The sequence below is a fragment of the Leuciscus leuciscus genome (assembly GCF_965113295.1).
Source record: "Leuciscus leuciscus genome assembly, chromosome: 25".
Taxonomy (NCBI): domain Eukaryota; kingdom Metazoa; phylum Chordata; class Actinopteri; order Cypriniformes; family Leuciscidae; genus Leuciscus; species Leuciscus leuciscus.
In genome coordinates, this window is record NC_138724.1 from 20,565,543 (window position 1) to 20,591,395 (window position 25,853).

A 25,853-nucleotide genomic window follows, 5' to 3' on the forward strand; every position below is an offset into this window, starting at 1 on the left:
GGGATCCCTTGTCTCCTGCCAATCTAAAACTGCTCCTCCCACACCAGCTTTGCTCTTCTCCACACCAGACTTAGATTACAGGATCATTTGGCTATAAATCCCACTTGTGCTCCTCAAATCCATAAGAAATCAAGTTGTTGAGAAATTGAAAAATGAGAAAGGAGAAAATTCTGCCAGAATGGTATCGAGAGTGGCTTTTTAAAATGAGTTGTTAAACAGCAACATTAGCAGTTGTTAGTACAGGCATAAAATACATGTTTTTGTGCACTGATGCTGATGATACAAACTTGTTAATTTTACAATTAAAGACATTTAGGCTAAATGTCATTGCCAAAACTTCAAAATATAGTGATGCATTACTGGCTGATAGAATAAAAATGTATTTCAAATCAAATACAAATCTTTCTTGCATAAAATAAATGAAATATATATATATATATATATATATATATATATATATATATATATATATATATATATATATATAATTTACAGCTACATTTATTGAATTTAAATCGTTTCTTTTAATAGGAGATATAAAATACAGTAGCCTATATATACATTATACAGTGCATTATAAAAATGTATATGTATGTATGTATGTTAACTGGAATTTTTTTAGGAATGCTACATTAAATTAAATAAAGGTTACTGTGTGTAGGCTGACATGAAGACTGTATTTTTATGGGCTTTATAGACAGACAGATTGAGAGTGACTCTTGAAGGACCAGAACCACATCCTCTTCCACTGTTTGAAGAAATCATCTTCCAGAATATTTTGGGAGTTAATTTTTAGTCCATCTCTGCAAAACGGACTTCAGGGTAGGAGATGGACTAAAAATAAACTCCCAAAACTTATTAAAACATATTCTGGAAGATGAATTCTTCAAACAGTGGTAGAAGAGGATGTGGTGCTGGTCCTTCAAGAGTCACTCTCAATCTGTCTGTCTATAAAGCCTATAAAACAAATGTATTTTACTACACTTCAGCTTGTGATTCTTATTAAGAGGGGGTACATTTTTAGGATTCTTTACCTAACCCAAGTCTCTGAGACCCTTACACCTTGCTCTTCTGGAGACTCCAGGTAGGTTGCAGTTCTGGAAAATGGTGGCGCTGGAGACTAAAGGGTTCCTGATGGTTTCACACTTAATTCTTCACCTTAATTCCTAATTCTTTTGCACTTAACATGCGTATTTTCTTCTCCACCTGTTTTTGTCTGACCCTGCTGACCCATGTATGACAATATTGAGAGTTTTACGATACACCCCCTCCCTGTAATAGTGTAATGCACTCCATTCCTCTTCTAAACCGGCATTTTTTACAGTTTTTTTCTCGTGGGGCATAATTACTGTAATTTCTTTCTTACTTTGACCCAATGAGCATTTCACTGTCCAATGGTCATGCCTTAACTGCAATTTCTAGTATTGCATTAGTATTGCATTCTTCTCATGGGTATTTAATAATTTTTGACTTTTCAGTCTGAGTTAAATCTCTTTTTTGGCTTATTTTATCTGTAAAAGAAAACATGCCTAATAATTCTGCACACCTGAAAATAAGGCGTTTTTCATTTCCAGCCTTCATGAACAATTATATATCACTTATAAATGATTAAATACAAAATTAATTGTAGTTATTACGATTAATGTGGTTTGGAATTGGTCAAATGTGCCTGAAAAATAAATATGATCAGAAAATCAACGTGCCTAATAATTCTGCACGCACTATATATATATATATATATAATATCTATTAAATATAGATTTAAATATATAATAAATATGAACATTTAAATGTATTATATTATTTATATATTATAAAAATTACTTAAAATGTTTGTATAATATAATATAATATAATATAATATAATATAATATAATATAATATAATATAACTAATATAGACCCCAAGCAAATTAAGGACTGATGTACAGTAACTAACAAAACAACCGGTTGAACATTAAGTAAATAAAAACATAATAAAATGCATCCTTTGAGAAGGATAAATGAACTCCGAGAACCTCCAATGGAAAGCTGAATCAAATATGTATTCACTTATGTAACAGCCACCATTATTCCCATCATACACATTCAATATGCACTTTGTGTTGTCTGCATGAACTAGACATCTGACCAGGATAATCCCAGTTTCTTGATGGATTATGTAATGCCTTTGTCAGCAGCACAGATCCATTATCCTTCCCAATACCAATAGTCCTGTAATGGCATATTAAGACTTCTCTCACTCCAAGTATACAAAGACTCGGGCATCTAGTGCTCTATCAAATGCCAAGGCAGCCTCAGTAGACTAAAGTGGATTCTTCTCGCCCCTTCCCCTTCCTCTGGAGCCGTCAGTGCATGGCAGCTAATAGACTGAAGCTCCACACAGACTCTCCTTGTGTTCCGACATCAACAATTTACCAATGTGACGAGATATACAAAGACTTGAGTCAAAGCTTAGACAAGTGCAGACTGTCCCACATCCAAGGATGAAGGCTAATGAGATGTGTAGATTCCTCACCCCTGCTTTCCTTTTACCCCTCTCTCTCTCTTTGCTCCTATCTATGGCGGTGTGGTGCCACATCTTGTGTTTTAATTAGCTCTCTCACACTTTGTAAGTGCCAGCCATTCTCCTCAGAGTCAACAGACAGAGCTGTTCTCTGTGATAATGCAGGTTCTGTGTTTCCTGTTGGATTATTCATATGGGACTAATCTAGAGACCGGTCGAGTCTCTCTTCAGCTGTTCTGTCGCTTTGAAAGAAAGCAGTCATCTTAGAGGCAAGGCTAAGTACGCTTGGCCTTCTTCTACCTTTGTGTAGGCTATGAACAGTTTATGTGCTGTGTTTCGTCTTTATATAACAAAAAGAGTCGGTCTGCCGGATAGGGTTGATGTTTAAAGACTCTTTAAAATGTCTTTTGGGATGTATTTTGAGAGATACAAATTACACTGACAGGGCACCAGACTAAAAAATTCAAAGTCAAATGACATTTTGTTTTCAATAAAAAAGATTGTTCTCAAGCACTCATTGAGTGCAGTTTGCCTTTTAACATTAGTCACTGCTATGTGCTTTGATGAAGAAATGTTTTTAATAAATAGACTATGACAATTTAAGTTATTTTTGATGAAATCTGAGTGCTGGATCACTCCTCATAGGCTTCTAAGACACTATAACTTGCTGGCCCAGAAAATGTATTAAAGACATCGTTAATATAGTCCAAGTGACTCCAGTGGCTCAATCTTAAGTTTATAAAGCGACGAGAATACTTTTTGTGCGCAAAAACAAACAAAAATAACGACTTTATTCCACTTTTCATTTCCTTCTCTCTGGGCCTCGAGTCTTTTCACGTAGTGTTTAAGCGTAGCGCGTCTGTGTTGCACGTCACCACGTAGGCTCACTATTGGCCGACGCTGGTCATGTGTGATACGTGGTGACGTGCAACACAGACGCGCTACGCTTAAACACTACGTGAATTTGGGCTGGAGCTTAACTTTGCAGGATAGTGGCCCTCCCGGAGCTGGATTGGATTGCACACCCCCTGCACTATGCATTTAAGTGCATGTCATTTGGGACACAACTTGTGAATCTTTTTGACTGACTCATTAAAAAGAACCAACTCGAAAGATTTGTTTGCAAATCAGGCACCACGGCTTTTGCTATTGTTCGTCAAGTCTGAAACCGTATATTATTACGCACACATTTCCCCAACCCTTGGAGTTTTAATTAGTGCCGTAAATATTTCGCTTCTTTGCATTGCAGCCTTTTTAATCGCAGTTTGGAGCCCTGACTGATGGTGTTTTGCAGGACGGTATTAAATATGAATACATTGCTTATCTGCGCTTGAGAAAGTTTGGTTGGAGAAAGACTGTCTGGAGATATGCTTAAAAGTGCTTCAAGATCAAGTCGATTTCTTTAAAACTGCATACGTTACTGAACACATTTTGGTCTTAAATTATGTGAGATTTCATGTACTTTGGCAGTAGCAGGATATTCCTCTACAATTCCCATCAAAAGTATGAAGCAATACCAACCATTGGAGGTTCAAATAAGTCTCTAATGTTGGACATGCTGATGCCAAGGGGCATCAGATATTATTTAAGTGTGTTATATACTGGCTGAGGCTAAAAGAAGCCTCACAGCCATTGCGAATCTATCCAGGGGCCACAATACGTTATTACTGGGGCTTGATAAGATTCGCTTTTACTGAAGAACTATCAAAAAAAGCTTTGACAGAGCACACTTACGTAACTTGGCATGCTCTACTTGTTTGAAGGCTATGTGGAACGTTCTGGCAACATCACCTTGACCATTATATTGATAGATCTTGTAAGCACAGTGAAATACTGTGGCTTCCTCTTTTATCACACTCAATGTTTTCAGCCTTGCTTGTACAGTAATGTTCGTGAAGTTGTTAAGACAGATCATCTATTATATCACAATGGTGGTACATTTTGTTTTCAACTTATGTTTTTAAAGCACACTATGCTTGAAATTCATGTTTGAGATATGATTATGCATAATTTATGTTAGTGAACAAAACGGGAACATTTTTAAGTAATTCTTCTTTAGCAAGTATTGTTCAATACAGACATTATTTCACTCACAAAGAGGAAACCATCATTCTAAAATTCCCATAAATGACATGCAGATGTTGCTAACCGATTATCAGCTCACAGATGTGTTTATTTTTAAAAAGTTCTAAATCTTTGAGCTGTTATTCTAGTATTATTTATATAGTTTATTAATATTTTGAATTAGCTTTTATTTTTATATTTACTGTTTTCATTAATATGTTTCTGTAATTTGATGTTTTATATTTAGTGTAACATATGTAGACCAGTAAGAGCTGTGCATTAAACCTCATTCCCTTGGCCTCAAGAGGCGCATTAGCGATTGTCTTTAGCGTCCTTGTTACCCTGATTCGAATCCCGCTCGGAGCGGGTCGAGTAGGACCGGTTACATTTGGTGCCGTGACCCGGATGGAAGTGAGGTTTAGGGGGGTGAGTGTAATAGACGTATGCCAGTAAGAGCTGTGCACGTAAACCTCACTCCCCTGATCTCAAGAGGCGCGCTAGCAACTGACGTTATAGGCTGCTGTCTTTAGTATCCTTGTTAGCGCGCCTGCTTCCCACACCAGAGACCCCGATTCGAATCCTGCTCGGGGCCGGCCAAGTAGGTTCAGTTACATTAGTTCTGTTTTAGTTTTTATTTCCGGTTAGTAATTTTATTGCTTCAATTTAAGCTAGGCAACATTTCTAATTTCTATTTAGTTTATGATAGTTATATTTTATTTTTTAAGAGGTTTATTTTACGATAGTAACCCTTCTTTTAGTGCAACAGTGAACCATATGTGTTTATGTAATGCACTGAATAGTGATCCAATCAAAATGCATGAAGTGACCAAGTGTAAACACCCAATAAAGTTCAATCAAAGCCAGTGATTACTGTTCATTCCCACACACTCACCGTCAGCAAATCCCTGTATTGGACCATGTCCTGTGAACTCCAAGATGCTACTTTCTCACACACAGAGCACTGTGGGATATATCTGATGAAGTCTTTTGTGTTTGTCATGCGCTACAATTAGGTCTACATTTCCTTTAGTATAGAATTTACTACTACATTCACTCACTGACAAACAGTGAATTGTCAATGATAAAGTACAGTTCAAGTGCAACGACAAAACCTATAAGTGCTGAATGAGATGTGCATGAAGGCTCATTCTACTTATAAATAACCTATAGAAACATATTATGTTCAGCACTTTCAACAGCATCTGTGACAAGCTGATGATGACCACATATATTTAAACAATTATAACCTAACTCAATAAACTCATCCCTGAGTTATATATAGTATTTTATTTATTACACGTTGAAAATGATGTAAACTCATGTCATATCACACTGTATCAATAGTGAACTAAATCCTCTGGCTTGCTTATTTGGGGACACTTAATATTTAGCAATATTATTGATTTGACTGCACTGACATTATCAGAAGACTGAGTAGATAAATTGCTTGTGGTAACTTTATTTTATTTTGTTTTAATTAATGCACTATTTATTTATTTATTTAAATCAATTAATCATGGTTGATGTAAATAACATTTCTGCAACTGAATATTTTGGTGCAATATTGAAGCCACACCACTATTTGTCACTATAGGAGCAAGACGACAACCATGTTGGCCACATTTAGCACAATTGTTGATTTTTATTACAGGGAGGAACTTGAAAGATTACACATATATGACACTGATTGAGTCGAAGCACTCAGCAGTCGTGCTCCTCTGATCTCTATGCGCTTGATCATCTTTCATAGCACAGTATGTCCAAATGTAATTTATGATGTAATTGCGATTTCTTTGAGATTGCATTTGCAGATCTCTCACCTCTCTCACCAGCTACACAGGAACAAACGCAGTAGCCTTAAGAAACAATGTGTGAATTTATGGCACAGTATCCCATCAGTCCACTGCAGTAAATAACATGCTTAGTCTGTCGTATCAAGGCTCAAGTAAGCCACAGCACAACAGCTACAGGAATATCAGTTCAGTTTTGTTAAACTCCATTGGATTACAAACACTTAGTTTGTAAGGGATAGTTCACTCAAAAATGATAATTCTGTCGTCATGTTCCAAAACTCTATGACCTTCATTCTTAATATTTTTAATTATCTTTTATTTTTATTTTTATATTTTATTTTTAATTTTAGTTTTAGTTTTAGTTTAAGTTTTAGTACTTTTTATGTGATTTTGTTATTATTTTTTTAAAATATTTCAATTTGGCTTAATATTTATTTAAGGTTTAGTTTTAACTACTTGCTTTATTTCTGTTCGTTTTTTAAGTTTACGTTTTTTTAAAAAGTATTTACAGCTTTATTTTAAAATATATTATATATTAATAATTACATTAAAGTATCTTGACGCATGAAATGGCTATTGTCTCATGTTCTAAGAAAAATATCTGTAAAAAAAAAAAAGAAAAAAAAAAGCTATTGGTAATTTTCGATAAAGTTTATGAACATTTCCTATAAAACACAACACAGTGCAATATTAACGTAATTCAAAATATGTGCAAAACACCAGGTTTGTGTGAAAGGGTAAAGTTCACCCCAAAATGAAGATTCTGTCATTATTAATTCATAGTGTCGTTCCAACCCATGTCGTTCAACACAAATTAAAGGTATAGCGGAGGATCTTTCCAAATTTTAGATAAGACCCGCCCTCTCCACTTTTTGAAAAGTTTGATTGATTCACCAGAATGATTGACAATTAGGAGGACCAATAGTATAGGTTACCCACCAGGAAGTAAAACATCCTCCGCCATACCTTTAAGATATTTTGAATGAAATCTGAGAGATTTCTGTCCCTCCATTGAAAGTTTACACAACTACCACTTTGTCACTTCAGAATTTTCATAAAGAGATCGTAAAACTAATCCATATGAACCGGATATGGTTTAGTCAAAAATGTCTGAAGAGACACGATCGCTTTATATGATTGAATTTGACAGAATTTTCAATTTTGTGTGAACTAACCCTTGTAGAACAGACATTTATGATGCTTTTGTGTTGTTATTCACTGAATATCTTGCGTGACATCTCTGGTCACCATTCACTTCCATTGTAAGGCAAAGAGCACCTAATACATTCCTCTAAAAATGTCTCCTTTTGTGTTCCACAGAAGAAAGAAATTCATAAGGACGGAATTGAGGGTGCATAAATGATAACTGAATTTTCATTTGTGGGTGAACTGTCCCCTTGAGGTTCTTCTACTGGAACTATTATCAGATTCTAAGCAGGTCCAGATCAATCTTTATCTTGGTCAAAAGTACTTTTAAATGAACAACAGGAGCCTAACTTTTCCCAGAATGCCAGCGGGCTCCTTGTTTATCATCACTAAATCCAAGGTGCCTGACTGTCACATGATTATGGCCTTTGGCTCTTGAAACTCGCCGCACTGTTTCTCATTACAGTTGAGCCCCCTGAAGAACAAATAAAGATGATAACACCGTGTCTGTATATTCCATCACTTGATGAATCACACATGCCAGAGCAGACGCTTTCTCAGACATCTGTCCCACTAAGAGCAAAATTCTGTCTTTCTGCGATCACTGACCAATGACATCATGTCGCCGGTACTCTGACATATTACATCATATAGGCCGCGTGTCCACTGTGATTGGTTGACCATGTTTATAACAGAATGAAAACTTAGAAAGGGCATGTCCCATATGAGGGACCATGTGACACTGCTGCACTCTGTTACTATGGCAACAGCCCCTCTGCTGAGGAAGACATTTGTGTCATCCGTAATGAGGTTAAAAAATAAATAATCACTGCTGAAGTCAGTCAGAGCAGCTGGGTTTACTCAGGTGGGAGGTTGTGTCCACTGCAATATGACATAATATGAGCTTCTGTAGGAGTCAATATGTCGATGCTTGTATTGCACATTGATTGTTTTCTAAATAAAATGCTAAAAATAATTCTTTTGAGAGATCCTTCTAGGAACACTTGTAAGGAATAATGAGTACATTTTCCCCCTCCTCTTGATTTTATAGTTGAACTGTCATTGTCTCTAAAAACGGTGTAACTATTAAAAGATCTAATTATGATGTACCTATGACTACAATTCTTTATGGTATATTTCTATGGCAACTCGTTAAATATTCTCTGAATGCTTTATGACCCACAGTGTTCTCTATTGGTTCATTTGCAAGAGATTCCTGCCTTGATTCATCAAAAAACAACCCCTCTTTAATTGTGCGTCCTAAAATATCAAGTGAAGCAATTTTTCGAACCTGTGCTGTTACTGTACCTTTTAAATGTCACCTCAGCATCATTACTGTGGCATATGTTGGCATTTGCGAAATCGTTCAAAGAATGCATGCTATTTTTGGTTACACTGTTATGGCTTAGTCAACAAAAATGAGTGATGATAGAATAATGTACAAAGCTACCGGGTGATGATTGCATTCATTTAAAAATCAGTTGATAATGCGGTCTGAACAAAAATCTAATTGGAAAAGAAGAAAAACAGCAAGACAGACTTGGAAATTTCATTTCCAAATGTACCCAAACAAATCTATCTTGATGTTTTTGAGGTGAGGACCAAATCACATTTATATTAAAGTTCAACCTTGAGTTCACCTTTCTCTAAATTCACTTGGAACTTCCACAAAAGACCTTAAATTGAGAGTTTTGTGACTTCAAGTCCATTTCTCTTAGCTTTGAGGTCATCTTTCTGTGTGAAGTTTGCATTTTCTCCCTGTGTCTGCATGGGTTTCTTCTGGGAGCTCCGGTTTCTCCAACAATCCAAAAACATGCAGTATAGGTGAATTGAAGACCCTAAATTGTCATTAGGTGTAAATGTGTGTGTGTGAGTCTCAAGCCATGTAATCGGGAGGGTTGGGAAAGATCTGGGGAACTACTGTACCTTGGGAAAATCATCTGCAAGAAAATTCATGGACAGTCTCTCGCATATGGTGAGAGTGACGGGATCAGCAAGAGTCGGATACGACTTAAATACTGTAGTTAATGAATGAATGACAAGCTAGCATGCTCATGAAAGTTGACAAAATTCAAACATTCAAGGTCTAGAGGCATGTTTTTTAAAAGTTGAACTCTCAAATAGATGAGAGACACGTGCAATGGTCAAACACGCCAGTCTAGTGCAAAAACGATGGAAAATCTGCACAGTGGAATGCAAAGATGTGTTCTCTTCTGGGAAAATTAACCAAAAATGTAGACTCATCCTGCGCTAGATACCTTTTGTCCAGTCAAATGCTCTAAAATGAGAAAGTCCCTCCCCTAAAACGACCAACCACCCAGCAGCATGTTGCACATCATAGTTCATGCCTGTTATGTAACAAAAAGAACGGGCCCTTTGATATGTCCGACTCCAACTCAAAACGAAAATGTTTGTATATGTTTATGACAAATTAACAGTAAAGCTGAATCTTGAATGGAGTAGCCTGTGATGGTGTTGCTAGGTGGGTTTTGATATAATGGAGTACAAAGACGCACTAGAAAAAGTCAACGCATGAATAAAAGATGCATAACTATGGTGGCATTCACAGAGAAGAGCAGCAGGAAGACTTGATTGTCCCTCGGTTCCTTAAGGACACTTGCTTATTAAACTTTAATAGAGGACAATATCATACAGTGACCTGTAAAATCACGAGGATGTGTCGATGTTAGAAATGCATGAGTACACATGCACGTTTAAAAAATAAATGAAACTCCAGATCTCTGATTTTGTAGACTAATTCAAATAGAATAGAAAGCAGAGAAAATACAACCAAATAAACAGAAAAGAACTAAATAAAGTAGAATTGAACAGAACAGATTGAAATAATAAGACACAAACAGAAAATAATTGAACTGTATAAATCAGAATGGAACAGAACAGTTCAGAACTGAAGAAAGAAAGACAGACAGACAGAAGAGAAAAAGGACCAAAGAACCCAAAAAAAGAAAAAAAAAGAAAAAAAAAGCAGAACAATAGAAAAGAAAATAGAAGTAGAATATAATGGAACAAACTAAAAAAGAACACAACATGAAACATAATAGAACTACTGTATATAATAAAGTAAAACAAAATAGAGTAGAACATGCAGAACATTGTACAATTCAACAGAAAAACAGAACAGAACTGACCTGAACAGAACAAAGAATTTTAATAATCAGAAGTATTCAATGCTAAAATATGTGTAATTGGTTGTATAGCTCACAGTGATGAAGATATAATGATGTTCTGTACCGTGTGCCTGTGATCAAGGATGCAGTTGAAGCCACTACAATATGAAAAAAGACATAAGCGTGTAAATCACTGGCCATGTGGGAGACGCATTGTATGCATATGAATTTGAATAAACAGATAACACAAAGATTTGCAGTAATCTTGAAGTGAGAATATCCCCTTCTGCTTGCCTGTGCCAAAAATAAATGTTCTCCTCTGTGTTTGATTCAGCTGGTTGAGGGAAATAAAACAGCTGAGTCGTGCACCAGCAAACATGTCTCGCCATGTCTGGACATGACATCGATTTTTCTGCATTTCTTATCAGATTTGTAAAGACTAAAGCCTTCAAGAGCTCCAGCTTGAGTTCGAAGGACAAGATAAATCATTGAAGGTTAACTGACTTATAAATCGATCAGTAAAACACAGGAGACCAGAGAATTCATACCACAAAAACCTTATTAGATGTTCACGTAGATCAGGTTCAGATCTTAATAATGAACGACTCAATCTGATTTACAAAAATATTCGTATTGATTCGTTCACTCAGTCGGTGTGAGTGGTTCTTGGGTTAACGATTAGTGATGTTACGTTCGAATCGGAAACTTATCTTTAGCTTCGTTTGTGTCATGCATTGTAAAGCCAAATGAGTTGGCAAAACTAAAAAATTTGTAGCTGATCAGTTACACCAACATTTGTAAGTTAAAGGTGCATTAAGCAACTTTTTCATGTTAAAAATACCCGTTTTCTAACCCATACATGCTTAAACAATTGCCTGATGGGCTGAATGAGCCCTTCTCTGATCACTGAGATTGTCTCTATAATCCTGTAAAGTAAAATAAATAAGAGGGATTCGGGCCGGAATTTTAGACTGGGCGTGACGTCATGCGCGTTCACGGCACTCTCACCTGGCTGTCTGGCAGGTTTGTGTATTCGCCGCCATTCTCCGTAGAAGATGGATTCTAAGAGACCGGCTTGTAGTTCATTTCAAACACCAACGCAAACTCCACGTAAGATAAAAAAAGAAAACTTTTGTCCGTGAGCGTGCACACTTCTGGCTGCAGTTTCGCTTGCCGCCAGAGGGGGCATAGTTCTGCAAAAACTCAGAGACTTGCGCAATGCACCTTTAAGAAATTCAAAGTTTAAGTAAGCAGAACTGGCAGATTTCAATTTTGTACTCATTTGTACATTTTAATTGCTCCTCACTTAATTCGTACATTTAACTTAACTGATCATGTAATTTCAAATTAAATATTAGTAGTGAAACTGTAGCTAGCTATACCTAGCTAATTCAGCTAATTGGTAATGATTTGATAACATTTGCATAGCATAGCAATTGCTGAAAGAGTACGATAAGATAACGATAACCCCTAAAAAAATAACACATATCAGAAACTCTTCTAAATTAGCATAGCACAGCATTAAACACTACTAAATTTCTTACTTAACATTAATATTACCAGATTTTCAAAATGTGAGAGAACATAAACATGATGATAAAAAAAAAATCACAGATTTAAAAGTTTGTTCCTTTAGTGTATGAGCAAGAAATCACACATTCCCATTCACAAACAACCATGCAAACAACCTGACTTTGAAAACGGGAAATCTCACAAAATCACTCAGGGTCAAACGTGACTTTAGAGTAAGCAAACAGGGAGGAAGACGGGCAAGAAGAAATGGCGATACTAGTGTTTGGAGTCTTGGACTGCTTTTTAAAGCTACACTGTGTAATATTTTAAGTTGATTTTTAGCAAAATACTAGCCTGGGAAAACCCAGACAACTTCCGGCAAATTTAGATTTGCTCTGCAAGTAGTCTGGCAAAGAGCTCATTCAAGGCCATTTCCATGCCGTGGAAATCGCGGCACCAATCAGAAACGTTGAGGCGGGCTTTACACGATGACGATCGCTCTGATTGGTTTTAGGTCTAGCCTATCCAATTGTGCCCAGAGGCATTTGAGCGACGTCCACTCCGTTGGTGAAGCGCACCAACTTTTAAATGCAGCATTATTATATTCAAATTGCAAACACATGAGGACAGTCTCCATGAAAGACCCACTGGCAGATGAACATGCTACTACATTTCTCTCCGAAACGGTAGGAAATTAAATTAGATTTAATAGAGGATTTTAACTGTGACAAGATGATTGACAGGGCAGTTTACATGACGGGATGCACGCGACAGATCCGTCCGATAAAGATGATGAAGTAGTATGTCCAAAAGTTGCCTACTTTTTTGCTACACATTCATAAGTAAATACATTTTCTTTACAAAAAGAGTATACTTTTATGGCGTAGTGTAACATAGGCGAATTGGGACGCAGCATATGGCTTTACACATGACGATCGCTCTGATTGGTTTTGGGAGTTTTAGGTCTATCCAATTGCGCCGAGAGGCATTTGAGCGACGTCCGTTGGTGACGCCCCTTTGGAAATGATTTGTCTATGGAGCTTTGCCAGACCATAACTCAGTTACTACTGAGAATGGTCTGGTTTTAACCAGGCTAGCAAAATACACTTTGTTCTTTCAAAATTATACATTCTCATTAATGTGTAATCACTTCAACCAACTAATTAAGTATTCACATAAGTGTATAATCTGCAATTTAGAATACATACGAGCGAGTCGCTCGAATGGCGGAAGCCATGTTGCGCATCCATCTTGAAAATACATTAGCCAAAGAGGGACATACCTGGAAATTCAAGCTTCGCCTTTCGCGTTTTTACACTCAGTGGCACCGTGACGAATGCGAGGGGAGATTACGCGACTGCCGGCAGATTTGAAATAATACGGCCACCGTAGGAGTTAAAATGCCCTCGGAATGGGAGGGGCTATAAAGTAATATTCAGTTGGTAGTCATATACAATTTCACCGCTAGATGGGAGAAAATCCTATACAGTGTAGCTTTAAAGAAAATTCGCTGGAAAAAAAAGAAAAAAGTTGGGATGAATTTGTGTTATGCTTCCGGTGCGTCCCCGACGTTCTTGGGATTTGGCCCAAAATCGGCCCGATTATCTTGAAGTGAGTGTATGCCTCCAGTGCTTCACAAAGCTTCATCGTGCTTGAATCATCAGCTTACTGACTCACTGAACATAAACTTCAATGTTCATTCAATGTTCTTCATGTTTGTTCAAGAGAAACTAAAACCAACATGGCCTGAATTCCCCTCGCACACGATGGCAGAACATACAACTCTCAGCACTGTTTTACTGGCCACTTTCATCACAGGTAAAGGTGCAAACATTCAGGGACAGTTTGTGCACTGCAGCATACAAAGAAAAAAATCAAGCTGAATAGGCAACATCTAACCATATAAAATCCACATAATTTCCTTTCATGCTTTGGGCTGTTTGGGGCACTGAATTGTTTAAAAGCAGAATTGCATTCTGTTGTTCTCAAGAGACTGAACGGCCTTCTATTCAATGCCTGAAAGATTAACATTTCAAAATCTTTTTTTTTTTTTGTCAAATGCATTTTGACATTTGAAAACCCACAATACTAATTTAGCTATTCTTTATTCCTTGCAATTGGGCATTCATTTCACAAAAGGCCTCAGGAAACATCTTTTATGTACATATACAAATGCACCGAATGTCTTTATATAATGTGTTTCATCGGTCACCAACATCTGAAAACCTTGAATCCTGCACATTATTCTCTGCTTCATGGTCTTCCACAGTAGGACCATTTTGTTCCCATGGTTTCCAACACAGACAGTAAAATGCTTTTTAAAGTTAGGGTCACAACCTCCGGAAAACCTTTAAGCAAAAACGGAATGTAGGGGAGGCGTCTCTGAAAGAAATAAACTTCACTGAAAACCATGTACCCTAATGAATGTGTAGCATTTAACAATGTCGGGCAAGCTGAACTGACTCACCTTATGAAACAATAGAGCAGACACTGTTCTACTGACGTCATTGTGCATGATGTCAAAACATCTGTCATGTCAAAGTACACTTGATTCATTAAACATGTATGCTACAAATATAGTTCAGATGTACTTCTGGTTTAGCTTCACTGTAAGAAACAACCAAGCGAAATGTTTAATCTGATTCCTGAACAATTTATTCTAACGAGACGGTTGTTTAGTGAACTTGCAGTAGCCTATATGAACAGTGGAGTTTGATTCCCGAATGAATGACTCTTGTGAGTCAGTTCGTTTGAGTTGATCTAAAGCATGCAGGGCTGGGTCACCGTGATTTTGGATCAACAATATATATATATATAAATTTTTTTATCAATATATATCTTTTTGATCCTGGAACAACATTCCTGTCTGAAAATGTATTCCTAACCCTACCCATAACTTATTCCTGAAATCAGAGGCAAATGATAAGTGAATAACACTGATATAGAAGCACCTAACCCTGCATGGTTCTAAGCCAAAACTTGACATAAACTGTAAACTTGTCACTCAAATCTGATTGGATGATTGGAATGTTGTTCCAGAATCATCAAAGATGTTGATCCAGGAACATGTTGGTGAAATCAGGTTCACCTACAGGGCTGCATTTCTTTAAAAGCATCATAAGCCTAAGTAAATCGTAGAACCATGGGCACCAATGGTCTCTACGATCAACTCAGCTCAAGATGCTTTTGGGAAACGCAACCTGGTCCAATTCTCATGCAGATGAATCTCAAAAATAGCTTCTTTTTTGTGATTTAAAGGGATAGTTAGGTCATTAATTAGGCTGTAAGACTTTTGTTCATCTTCAGAACACAAATGAAGATATTTTTGATAAAATCAGAGAGCTTTCTGTCCCTCAGCTGACAGCTTACACAATAAAAGAGACTTGATCGCTTTATATGATGAACAGATTGAATTTAGGCTTTATAAACATTCATCAACTCATACATCAGTTGTGCAAAACGGAAGCTCAAGCATGTTCGCTTGACGTGCGTGAACCAATGAGGTTCATTATCGTGTAACGCAGCACGTTTGCGCTTCCACAAGACCCAATGAGGTTCATTCTTGTGTTACGCAGCACGTTTGAGCTTCTGCAAGAACCAATAAGGTTCATTCTCGTGTTACGCAGCACGTTTGAGCTTCTGCAAGAACCAATAAGGTTCATTCTCATGTTACGCAGCACGTTTGAGCTTCTGCAAGGACCAATGAGGTTCATTCTTGTGTTACGTAGCATGTTTGAGCTTCCGCAAGAACCAATTAGGTTCATTCTCATGTTACGCAGCACGTTTGAGCTTCCACAAGAACCAATGAGGTTAATTCTTGTGTTACACAGCATGTTTGAGCTTCTGCAAGAACCAATAAGGTTCATTCTCATGTTACGCAGCACGTTTGAGCTTCTGCAAGAACCAATGAGGTTCATTCTCATGTTACGCAGCACGTTTGAGCTTCTGCAAGAACCAATGAGGTTCATTCTCATGTTACGCAGCACGTTTGAGCTTCTGCAAGGACCAATGAGGTTCATTATCGTGTTACGCAGCACGTTTGAGCTTCTGCAAGAACCAATGAGGTTCATTCTTGTGTTACGCAGCACGTTTGAGCTTCTGCAAGAACCAATAAGGTTCATTCTCATGTTACGCAGCACGTTTGAGCTTCTGCAAGGACCAATGAGGTTCATTCTTGTGTTACGTAGCATGTTTGAGCTTCCGCAAGAACCAATTAGGTTCATTCTCATGTTACGCAGCACGTTTGAGCTTCCGCAAGAACCAATTAGGTTCATTCTCATGTTACGCAGCACGTTTGAGCTTCCGCAAGAACCAATGAGGTTCATTCTCGTGTTACGCAGCACGTTTGAGCTTCCACAAGAATCAATGAAGTTCATTCTCATGTTACACAGCACGTTTGAGCTTCTGCAAGGACCAATGAGGTTCATTCTCATGTTACGCAGCACGTTTGAGCTTCCGCAAGAACCAATGAGGTTCATTCTCATGTTACGCAGCACGTTTGAGCTTCTGCAAGGACCAATGAGGTTCATTCTTGTGTTACGTAGCATGTTTGAGCTTCCGCAAGAACCAATGAGGTTCATTCTCATGTTACGCAGCACGTTTGAGCTTCCGCAAGAACCAATGAGGTTCATTCTCGTGTTATGCAGCACGTTTGAGCTTCCACAAGAATCAATGAAGTTCATTCTCATGTTACACAGCAAGTTTGAGCTTCCGCAAGAACCAATGAGGTTCATTCTTGTGTTACGCAGCAAGTTTGAGCTTCCGCAAGAACCAATGAGGTTCATTCTTGTGTTACGCAGCATGTTTGAGCTTTTCGTGTTACGCAGCACGTTTGAGCTTCCACAAGGACCAATGAGATTCATTCTAGTGTTACGCAGCACGTTTGAGCTTCCACAAGGACCAATGAGATTCATTCTAGTGTTACGCAGCACGTTGAAGATATTCGAACATGAGAGTGAGTAAATTAAGACAGAATTTTTATTTTTGGGTGAACTAGCCCTTAAAAAACATACAAACTTTCATAGTTGGGTTCTTAAATCCACTGCCCAGTCGTTCTTTCATGTGCAAAATATAAGGCTTCAGCGTGTTGCCATGACTACCAAGCTGCTGTGTTTGGCCCAGTTTAATTAATTTCTGTGCTCAGTGCTAGCCGAGACATGATGCGTTCTAACAAGAAATTACACCTATCATGTTTAGGAAGAGAGGAAAATCTCCTGTGTTTTAAGTATAGAGCCCCTGGGCCATTTACCTCACACTTGTCAAGCTAAATAACCGTGCAAGTTTTTATAAAAGGTTTAAAAGGCGCATGATATAGGCGCCTAAATAAATGGGTCATTCCTGGTATTCAGTGCCTTTTGGCCATCATAAAATGAAGAACTCTGTATTTTTAAATAAATGTTTGAGTAGTCATGATAGGGTGAGATAAAACATTTGAAAAAATATTCCTGTCAAGCTTGGGCAGATAAAGGTAACCATTTATTATACCAAGTAAATTAAATAGATAAAAAATATCCACCCGGTTAGGGACAGATACAAATGCCTAAAAGGCATTTTTGTTTACTTTTTAAAGTACTACAATATTGAATCTCTAGTACATTTTCATTGTCACTGAATTACTAGTGGGTTTTTGTTGTTGTTGTTGCTGATTTTATGAAATTATTGTAAAAAACAACAACAACAACTACTTAACAGGCTGGACAAACTGATAGGCTATAACAGGGTGGACAAGTGATATAAAGAATGGATGGATTGATGATTTCCTATCGAACTTTAAATGCACTTCCAACAAACTTTGAATGCACCACTGCTTCTACTTTAAACTACTTTCACAATCACTATGTACTGTACACTCTAAGTGTCCACTCTTTAGCTCTTCAGATATAAACAGGGTGGACATCTAAAATCAGCCAATGCACCATGTCTGAGCAGAAACAAGCTAACATAGTCGGTTTATCAAATCTAGGAACTCTCACTTGCCCAAAAAGTGATGACTGCTTTATGATAAGATTTCATTTAATTTTCTCAACTTTCATTTAAAGGGAAAGTAGTCCAAAATAACAGGATGGACAATAAATTGAGGGACAAGCTAAAGACCTAAATTATACATAATTGTTTAAATAAATGTAATAACTTATATATTTTTTAATTATATATATACCCAACAATATTAAAAAAATGGGAAAATGGGCTACACAGGCCCTTTGGACATAGAGAAAATGGTGATATCAAAATGCTGTAAAATGTTTCAAATTGTATCAATTTGAATCACCTTCAATATACTTAGAGTTAAAATGGTGTTATTTATGACTAAGACAGGTTTAAAATTGATATTGTTCACCATTTTATGGTAGAAAGATGCCAGGAATGACCCAAATGTATACTGTATGAGATCGCCATGTAACAGTAGCCTACCCCAGATAGCAAATTGGCTTTGGGCCGGATCTGGCTATATTTCGGCTGAGATTTTGGGTTCGACGCTTCTTAAAATCCTAAGATCCTAAAGATATAGCATAGGCTACACAGATAATCGTCTTTGGTAGGCTATTTAAAACATATAGGCCTATATCCTGTAATATTAATAATGTTCCAAATCCACATGACTTTGTTTCGTCTGTGAAACACAACAACGACGTCAGATTCAGGTGAAGAAAAAGATACATTTAAGTGAATGGTGACCGAGACAGTCAGACCCCAAATCTGCCAAACAACATACGGATGATAAATTATGACAGAATTTTCACTATTGGCTGACCTATTCCTCATCCTGCAGCTGAGTTTGTCGAGAAACTGAAATGTAAACGCACGATGCCACTTGGTGACGAACTGATGCATTTACGACATAATTATGTAGCGAAGCTTCAGTCTCTGTCTCCCCCTATTGGTTACCAGAAAGAACTGCCTGTCCTAGATCAGCAAAGAATACATTAAAAACAGTCTAAAAGATTATTATTATTATTTTTCAATAAGCAATCCAAAACATGTAGTCACATAAACTTTTATTGTAAAGATTTATTCCAAAATAGCAGAATATTGCAGAGGAAGGGATGAGTGAAATGAAAAATAAAACAGGGGAGAGAGTGAGCGAGAGAGAAATGAAGAAAATCCACACTTGACTTTGGTGAGACTTTTTGAAGCTAAATATACCAAAATTCCACAATAAAAGTAAGAAAATGTCTAGTTTAAATGCCTTCTGTCCCTAAAGATGAGTTAATATTTCACATTAGCCTCTTATACATCTAATTATGCAATGAAAAGACACAATCTATTTTCATCTCCAAGTTAATATACCACGATTTATAAAATAAAACCAAAAAAAGTTGAATGGTTATGCTTACCTGTGCTTTTTAATTCAGGAATATAATGTTAAACTATCCGTAGGCCGGCCAGTGCATCTTCCTAAGCCTGTATTTACCTAGATTTTCCGACAAAAATCCTCCTTCCTCACCAAACACTTGCTGTCCGAATCAATTGGGCATCGATTGTGGGTGACCCACCTTGATATCACTCAATAGAGGCGGCCTCGGATTAGAAACTGAAATGCTGGCGGTAAACTCCCTGATTTTCTTTACAAACCATTATGAGATTGCATCCAAAATGCTTTTTTGGATGCAGAAAAACATGGCTGTGTCCGAAATCGCATTCTCTTTTGAGTAGCTACTTATTTTGAACAAGTACACTCTTAAAAATAAAGGTTCCAAATAGGTGTTTTTGCAGCGATGTCATAGAAGAACCATTTTTAGTTCCCAGAAGAACCGTTCAGTAACATTTTCCACTATAAGAACCTTTAGTGCACTGGAAAGTTTCCATGGATGTTAAAGATTCTTTATGGAACCATTGATGCCAATAAAGAACTTTTATTTTTAATAGTGTACTTACTTTGCAACCACTAAATAAGTATGAATGTGTGAATGTATTAGATTCATCGTGTTGTCATTGTCATGAATGTTCCCTTCACTGCCATTCACAAATCCTCTCCTGTGGCCTCATGGGATAGTAGTGTCCATCGTCTGCACACTTCAGAATCTCACTGGAAGTAGTAGGTCATCCGGAGTTCTGTGAATTTGGACATACTTCTTTCATCACATAGTGTTTTTCGCCTAGTATATAGTAGGGAAGTATGCGATTTTGGATGCAGCCCATGTTTTTTTACAGGAATGCTACATATGTTTTGACCTCTGACCTTTACCCCAAAAGAAGGTGGTTGTGCGTAATGAATGAAAGGAAAATGTAATTATTGTTTAAAAAAAGAAGAGCACACTGATGTTTTTAGTGAAGTTGGTACTGAAAAGTGTTGGTTATACATTGATACAGTATATACGCCCGCTAAGAAGGCATCTAAAACTAATCACGGATAACAGGCCTGGTCCACGTGTGTGTTACTCTAAAATCCTACAAGCTGTAACTGGAACACACATCCCTCGCCGGCCCCGCTTCTGGAAACCCTGGGTTAAAACTACGCTGTTTCTGCCCTATTCAGCCTCTTTAAGGGCTCAGTCTGTGTGTGTTGGGGTGTGTGTGTGTGTGTGTGTATTACAGTGATAGAGTGTCACTTTTAGCACGGGTGCACATTGCATGCGCGAATCTCCCTCTTGTTTTTGCAGTGGTTGGGCTGTGAGGATTTGCCCTTCTTCTTTACGATCATCACTCGTTCTTGCATCCCCCCGCCGCACGGCTTGGTACACTCCGTCCAGCTGGACCACGGGCGTACCGGACAGGCTGTGTGAAGAGAGGACAAGAAAATCAAGGAGGGGTTTTGAACAAGGGCCCTTAACTGTTAACTGTCAGTGTCCTGGTATCGGGACACTTGGTGCGCTTTGCATTTTTGCCTTTTCCCCAATCAATTATTTTAGTAATCATCATAAATTAGGTATCATTCAAAATCTTGAACACTCAAAATTCAAATTTGTTAAATTGGACATTACGTTTGAATGGAAACAGTACTTTAAATCCTTTTAGCAAGCTCCTCCCCCTAGTGGGCAGTCTCATGTTTAAAATTTTACTAAATTTACTGCACTATTTCATAATCAAATCTTTTTTTTTTCTAATCTTGACAAAACACATATTGTTGGAAAGGTATAAGACTCGAGGTTCCACCTGTTTTGTGATAGAAGTGATATTGTGACCTATATATTGTGATCCTAAAATTTTCAATGGAGTGTGGGTGTCACCTGGTATAGTGTTCGGTATAGTGCCTAAATAAAAGGCCACAGCAACCTTAACTTTTGTGATATCAACTTTAAATTTAGAAAACAACTTAGTGAGACATACTAAAAGACAAGTCTTAGATTTTAAAGCAATTGTAGAGTCCAAATTATTTTGTAAAATATATATTTTGTATTAAATAAAAAAATTTTTAGTGCAATATTTTTGCTTTACAGTATACAAACTTCCATAACTTTTTTACACTTTCATTTTTTGAAGTGCTTTGACTTGGGGATAGCACACTTAAAGGTGATGTATGTGTGTGTGTTAGAAACGAGCAGCGAGACCAGAGAGACTTCCCTTGTACAATGAGCCTGGGACATTCTCTACATCACCATCTGTGGCCGTACTGAATCACTTCATCATATGCTGACAATACGGTGTGTGTGTGTGTGTTTGTGTGTGTGTGTAAGAGATGCCCCGGCACAGAGAGAGGGGCAGAGCTTTAAAAGATGTGATGTATCGATCACTTCACGTACAGTAGGAGCAATACAGAGGAGCTTAAGAGAACAAATTGATCAATAACAAAAATATCAGCTCTGTTCCAAAACATGTAAGCTTTGATGCCTACATAGGGATCTTTTTAAGATGCATCCTATTGTCATAGCACCTCATAAGTGCGTGATTTGGAACGTTATCCAAAAATATATATATATATTTTATTTTTCAGCAATGTGTATTAAATTGATCAAAAGTGACTAAGACATTTATAATGTTACAAAAGATTTCTTTTTTAAATAAATGCTGTTTTTTAAAAACTCTGTAAATCAAAGAATCCTGAAAAAATAGGCCTTGAGAGTGCACTTGTGATGCCTTAAAATACTGATTTTGAGGGCAGCTTACTAGGTTTTGGAACTTGCAACTCATTTTACTACCATAATGTAACATATTTCTGTGTAAAATGTAATGTAACACATAAAAAAAATGCATTTCATATCATCTTGACGTATCCAAATGGTAACCTTAAAATCCCAATTGTTATTTGAAAATGAGATGGGACAAAAATAATTTTTTCAAAAACTTTTTCAAAAACGTTCAAAACTTTGGCATTCTCCTGAGAAACTTTGCGTTCCTTTGCAAAAACATTGAAATATAGCTTTTCTACCAACCTCAAATCTGCTATTAGCCAAGAAAAAGAGGCTGTGTAAGTTATTACATTTCAATAAAAGATTGCAAACAAAGACAAATATGTTTTTTTCCTTTGAATTAACTTCCACTGACAAATCATGCAAAGTAAAACAAGGAACACTTAAAAAAAAAAAAATAGGTCAAATTTGATTTCAGGTTGACTTTAAATTCAGATTCAGTTGCACAATCCATGTGCAATTAACATAAATCCGGCTTCCAGGAACGATCTGTTGACAGAGAGCTAAATTTGCAACAAGTAAATACTAAATAATTCTAGACCTGAGCTCTCCTCTGCCACAGACTCCCTGCTCTGTTTTCCTCTCCTCCTGTCTGGAGCTTCCTGTCTCTTTCTCTTGTCGCTGGCACGGGAGCCTTTCGTGCACTTGCGGATCTTGCATTTCTTCCTCTGGACCGTCTCGGGGCAGGCCAGGCCCCCGAACTGAGGCTCTAGCTTGACCATTCGTGAGCGGATCATGTGACCCTTCCCGCAAGACTTATTGCACTCGGACCAAGCTGACCACTCCGACAGCATGCAGTCCGTGGCTGGGGGAGGAATGGAATCGATTAAAAAGACAGCATTTCACCCATCTGTGCATTTTTGTGCATGTACTTATCTATAGCATGGGGACAATTTTGTAAACGATATATCATATTAGGGATAGTCTGTTGTATTTAGAATTAGCTTTACATGAAAACAAGAAGTCTTTGATATGTCCCCATTTAGATAGCAAGTAAAGGCGTGTGCATGTGTGTGTGTGTGTGTGTATTACTCACGGCATTCAGGAAACATGCACTTTTCAACCTGCTCGAGCTCGTCTGGGCACAGGCTGGGCTCTACGGGCGTCTTCAGCATGCGCTGACGGGAACGCATGCCCACACCGCAGGACACACTGCACTCTCCCCAGTCTGACCACGGAGACAGCATACACACCACTGCGTCTACACACACAGGGTTAATACAGCTTTACAAAAGTTACCAGTAGTTACTACTTGTTATATTTGTATAAATATTTTAAAGTGTATTTTAGAGCATATTTGTACATTTTTACTGTATAGCCAGAAATATTGACTGCAAATAGTATCGAACCAAAACTTTGCCATGATCCATAATGTTTTTCTCATCCACTATAGATCAATCATATTTAAGTAAAAACTATTTTGATTCACCAGTCACATTTACTTGTCAGAAAAAATATATTTTTATATGTGCAGAATAAATAAATAAAATGAATTAATTAATATAAATATTTAATAATATTATTTATTAATTATTATTATTATTACGTTCTTGTCGTGGTGGTTGTTAAATTACACAATATTACAATTAACATCAAATTTAATATTTAATCTTTAGAATTTAATACAATTTAATGAATATCTTTTCAGTCTACTGTACAGGTATTTATTTATACCACAACTTAGATACAATTCCTGAATATTTACATATTTAAATTTACTATTTATTATATTTTATTTATTATAAAATGTATTTATTATTTATGTATCATATTGCAATGGTAAACTGAATTACTGTTCAGTTTGAAGCATCAACTGTTACAAGTTAAAACTGAAACGGACAGCCTTTAACTACTTCTATTTACAAATTTGAAGGCTGATTATTGGATAAATAAAGGTTATATTAGGTGACTAAACATTACTTTACAGAGCAAATAAAATGCCTTAAGAACAAATAGAGCAGCCAAATTAAGTAGCAACGAGTATTTACAAAGCCCCGAGTATGAACTTGACTCCTTAATTTAAATGAGACCTTATGAACGGCTGGTGCAGCCCGACCCGGGGCAAGTGACAAGCAGGTCTAATTAGAAATCGACTAGCCCCAAAGAGGAATTCTGGTAATGAATCAAGCCTGGTGAAGCAGGGCATCTTGCCTGGCCCATGAGAGGTTGTTGGATTGAGCTGATGCTTCGTACTCACTGCACTCAGGCATCATGCACTTCTCTGCCTCCGCCAGCTGCGCTCGACACGGAGAGCCATCTGAGGCTTCCATCTTCATCATGCGCTCTCTCCTCCTCATCCCCACTCCACAGCTCACGCTGCAGGGCTCCCACTCACCCCACTCGGTCACCACACAGCTACTGGGTGCTACAACACACACATACACGTGTCTAACATTACTGGTGTAGACTTTAGGCTTTAGACTTTTGACACTGAATGCCCATAAAAACATGAACACAAAATATAATGTGTGTCTAACTTACAACAGTCCTCGTTGACCACACACTTCTCTGTCTCCTCGGTTGGCAGTGTACAGCTGGAGCCGTCCTCTGGGAACTGCTTGACATATCTCTCTCTGGACCTCATGCCCATGCCACACGAGGCGCTGCACGGGGACCAGCTGATCCACTCTGACATCATACATGTGGACGCCTCTAGGGGACAGAACGCAGTCATATGCTAGAGAGGTACTGTATGTCACCAAACTTTTTTTAAAGTATACTCTGATATCTGGTTATGAATGAATGGACACATTTGACACATTTCTCATGATCTTAAAAAGCGTTTAAAAATCGTTTTTAAATGGAGCCAAAAGATGCTAAACATACAGTAGATGCAAACTTCATTACTGATTAAATTCATCTCAGGATGCACCTCATGAAGTGGGCTGAGAGAATGGGGTATAAATGATATTAATATGGTAAGTTTTCAACAGGCTAATAAACTAAATAAATAGTCAAAAATGTGTTTTATAATTATGATTATTATTATTATTACTACATTATATACAAAATATTTGATGTTACTATATTACTGTATCAGGAATTTATTTTTATTGTAATTATACTTAAATATAATTATTTAAATTATACAATATAATAATTAACATCAAATTTAATACTTAATGTGTATTTAATAATAATAACTATAATAATAAACTATATTATTTGCCACAAATTTGTTTATTGTGAATAATAATACAAATAATTTACAAAATATTATATTTAACAACAAATTTGATATCTTATGTGCCGAATTTATGCTTATTAAGCTTGCAATAGAGTAATGAACTATATTGTCAGAAAACTGTTTATTGCAATTATTATTATTATTATTAAATAATACTATTTGCCACAAATTTGTTCATTGTGATATTATTAAATTACACAATATTATAATTAACAACAAATTTAGTGTGTAGAATTTAAATTATAATATACTTATTAGCTTAAGTTTGCAATTGTGTAATGAACTATATTGTCAGATATATTTGATATATTATATTTTTTTCATTATTTATATTACAGTATAAAATATTATAATTAACATAAAATTTTATATTTAACGTGTAGAATGTAATAATATTATTAATAATAATGAACTATAGTGTGATTATTATTATTACAGTTTACAATTTATA

General features: G+C 36.8%; 1 protein-coding gene and 1 long non-coding RNA gene across 2 annotated transcripts in view; one reads left to right on the forward strand and one right to left on the reverse strand.

Annotated features, from left to right (window-relative positions):
* The window catches only part of LOC309489940, a 275,593-nt gene that overhangs the window by 68,347 nt on the left and 181,393 nt on the right, over positions 1–25,853 (forward strand). The window lies entirely within an intron of this gene.
* The window catches only part of spon1b (spondin 1b), a 66,455-nt gene continuing 59,728 nt past the window's right edge, over positions 19,127–25,853 (reverse strand). The window contains exons 12-16 of the mRNA XM_082158886.1: positions 24,697–24,867; positions 24,413–24,580; positions 23,252–23,416; positions 22,757–23,020; positions 19,127–20,863 (exon numbers count right to left, since the gene is read on the reverse strand). Of these exons, the coding sequence (XP_082015012.1) occupies positions 20,700–20,863; positions 22,757–23,020; positions 23,252–23,416; positions 24,413–24,580; positions 24,697–24,867 (932 nt within the window). The 3' untranslated portion in view covers positions 19,127–20,699. The remainder of the gene's footprint in view (positions 20,864–22,756; positions 23,021–23,251; positions 23,417–24,412; positions 24,581–24,696; positions 24,868–25,853) is intronic.